Source organism: Lepidochelys kempii, chromosome 24, assembly GCF_965140285.1.
Source record: "Lepidochelys kempii isolate rLepKem1 chromosome 24, rLepKem1.hap1, whole genome shotgun sequence".
Lineage (NCBI taxonomy): Eukaryota > Metazoa > Chordata > Testudines > Cheloniidae > Lepidochelys > Lepidochelys kempii.
The window spans coordinates 2,337,168-2,339,970 of NC_136403.1; the positions used below are offsets into that span (position 1 = coordinate 2,337,168).

Here is a 2,803-nt window from a genome sequence, read left to right on the forward strand (position 1 = left end):
GAGAAAGCAGAAAAATGGATCTTTGCTTCCTGGCAAGTTTATCATGAACTGTAGAATGCCCCTAACAATGACCTGCATGAACTGAAAGGACCAAAGGGGATATCTGTTCAGGACAGCCAGTTGTGCTACTGATGCAATTCTGAATCACCTTGACATGCATGCTCATTGCAGCACCAAGAGAGTCACTGGAATGATACTAGGAATGCAGATTGCAACGTGCATGTCACTCCCTTTGAGGCTGAGATTAGCCCAATACTCCCAAACCCTGAGAAAACAGCTCCATCAAAAGAAGGATTTACCACGCGCTATCTCAGAGTTTGGTAACTAAATGGGACTTCCTGTACCAAACGCATCACAGATCCTCCAGGCAGTCCTAGACACTGTATAAAAGCGCTCACAACTCAGGGTCCTTCTAAACACTTCTCCACACTTCAGCTCCTCGGTCAACTGGGTAAGTCCAATTTGAATCAAACTCTTTCTAACATCAAGAGGTGTCACAGTAGGATCTATTTCCATTTAAGACTGAATCTTGCATGTACGCTCTGTGATTTTTATCAGGGATTAGAGTGTTGTTCCATACATAATTATCTTGTGTAGACAATCAGTAGCTGGTTGTGGTGGATCCATGATTTGAAGCCAAAGGTGGGGATTTTAGGAGCACCAAATGCAACTGAGAAACATATTTCCTAATAACTGGAAATTGATTTCGGGCATTTAAATCTTCCTAAAGTAATTTTAGAAAGTTTCTTAGCCATTTTTTTGCTTGGCTAGATTAGGAAGAAACTTTCCCAGTTTATTCCATACATGGCCAATTTAGGGGTCTTCTACTTTATTTGGAAGTAGCTGTTACTCCTCACTATTGGAGGCAGGAGAATTATTAAGCTGACAACTGGTGTGATCCAGTCTAGCAATTCCAATGTTCTTATGAGCAGAAATACCCATTGAAGATTCTTATACTCAGATGGTATAATTTATTGTCGCTCCATAGAAGTCAGTGGACCTGAACCCATTTTACCAGAGCTGAGGATCTTGTCCTTAGTGATGTATTTGAAGAAAAGAAAAGTTTCTGTTTATTCATCCACAAGTATTCGTGACTCCCAAGGTTTAGAAAGCCAAAGAGCCACATTCTGGCACTGGACTCAACTGGTTTGAATGCAGAGGTTGAATCTTCAAAGGAAAGCAAATGATAGCAGTATCCCAGCCATGTTCTCTTTGAGCAATGTCTATAATGGACACCGAATCCCGGGGGTCCGTCAATGAAATAGTTACTCTTACTGGTTTTTCAGACAAAGTCATTGAGAAGGGTTCAAATGGGCCTGTTGGGAGGGAAGTTTACTGTGAGTGGATAAGAGGCATAGAAAGAGGAAATAGGGACCAATACGCAGCCACAAACATAGGGACTAAATCCACTCCTTCTCTCTCTTGGGCCCCACAGCGACATCACTGCAAGAGTAACCGAGTTTTGAGTCTTTTCTTCCACTGACACTAGTACCTTTTCTTTACTCTATTCCCTGTCAACCTCTGGAACTCCTTGCCAGAGGCTGTTGTGAAGGCCAGTACTATAATGGGGTTCAAGAGGGAGCTAGATAGATTCATGAAAGATAGGTCCATCAATGGCTATGAGCCAGGATGGGCACGAGTGGTGTCCTCTGTTTTCCAGAAGCTGGGATTGGGTGACAGGGCATGGATCACTTGATGATAACCTGGTCTTTCCCTTTGGGGCACCTGCCATTGGCCACTGTCAGAGGACAGGATACTGGGCTTGATGGACCTTTGATCTGACCCAGTATGGCCATTCTTATCTTCTTATGTTTTGTTGTGTGTTTCAGGTTTGCACACAGAAAGATGTCTTGCTCCAGCCTGTGCTATCCAGAATGCGGGGTGGCCCAGCCCAGTCCAGTTTCTGGCAGCTGGAATGAGCCATGTGTTAGGCAGTGCCCTGACTCTGAAGTGGTCATCAGACCATCACCCGTTGTCGTGACCATCCCGGGACCAATTCTCAGCACTTTCCCTCAGCAGAGTGAAGTGGCAGCTGTAGGAGCACCTGTGGTCGGAGCCGGCTACGGGGGTTCATTCGGTTTGGGGGGATTGTACGGCTATGGAGGCCGTTACGGAGGATTGTATGGTTACGGGGGATCAGGTGCTTATGGAGGCCGTTACGGAGGATTGTATGGTTACGGGGGATTAGGTGCTTATGGGGGCCGTTATGGTTACGGGGGATTGAGTAGTTACGGGGGCCGTTATGGTGGACTGTGCGGTTACGGGGGATTGTATGGTTATGGGGGTGGTTTCGGGGGATTGTGTGGTTACGGGGGCCATTATGGTTACGGGGGCCCTTATGGCGGACTGTGCGGTTATGGGGGCCGTTATGGTGGACTGTGTGGTTACGGGGGAGGTTACGGTTATGGAGGATTATCCGGTTCCGGGGTATCTTGCCATAGGTACCTGAGTGGAAGCTGTACACCATGTTAAACCTTGCAGGAATATCAATGGTAAAAAAAAAAGACCAGGAAATGAAGAACAAGCTACAGATTCAGATGGAGATTTCAGAAGCGCTGTGCAGGCATGGCTCCACTTGAATTCATCGCGAGCTGTGTCTGCTCAGCGCCTTTGTCTCCTAGACCCATTTCTAATGTTATGCTTTAAACTTTTTCTGCCAATGCTTTCCCAACCACGTGCTTAGTCTCTTAGTCACATGTGGACTCATTCTGAATTACACTCAGGCTGTTTGCACTTACCCCTCAGTGTGAAGGAAACAGGGGCCTTAAAACAGGCATCAGTTGTATTTATTATCGCTTTAATT

At 46.0% G+C, this 2,803-nt stretch overlaps 1 protein-coding gene across 1 annotated transcript; it reads left to right on the forward strand.

Moving 5' to 3' along the window:
- The first annotated feature begins 1,845 nt into the window (after positions 1-1,845).
- Positions 1,846-2,472, forward strand: LOC140902886 (uncharacterized). Its single transcript, XM_073323476.1, has one exon. The coding sequence runs from the start codon at positions 1,846-1,848 to the stop codon at positions 2,470-2,472; it is 627 nt and encodes a 208-aa protein (XP_073179577.1).
- Positions 2,473-2,803: the final 331 nt, after the last annotated feature.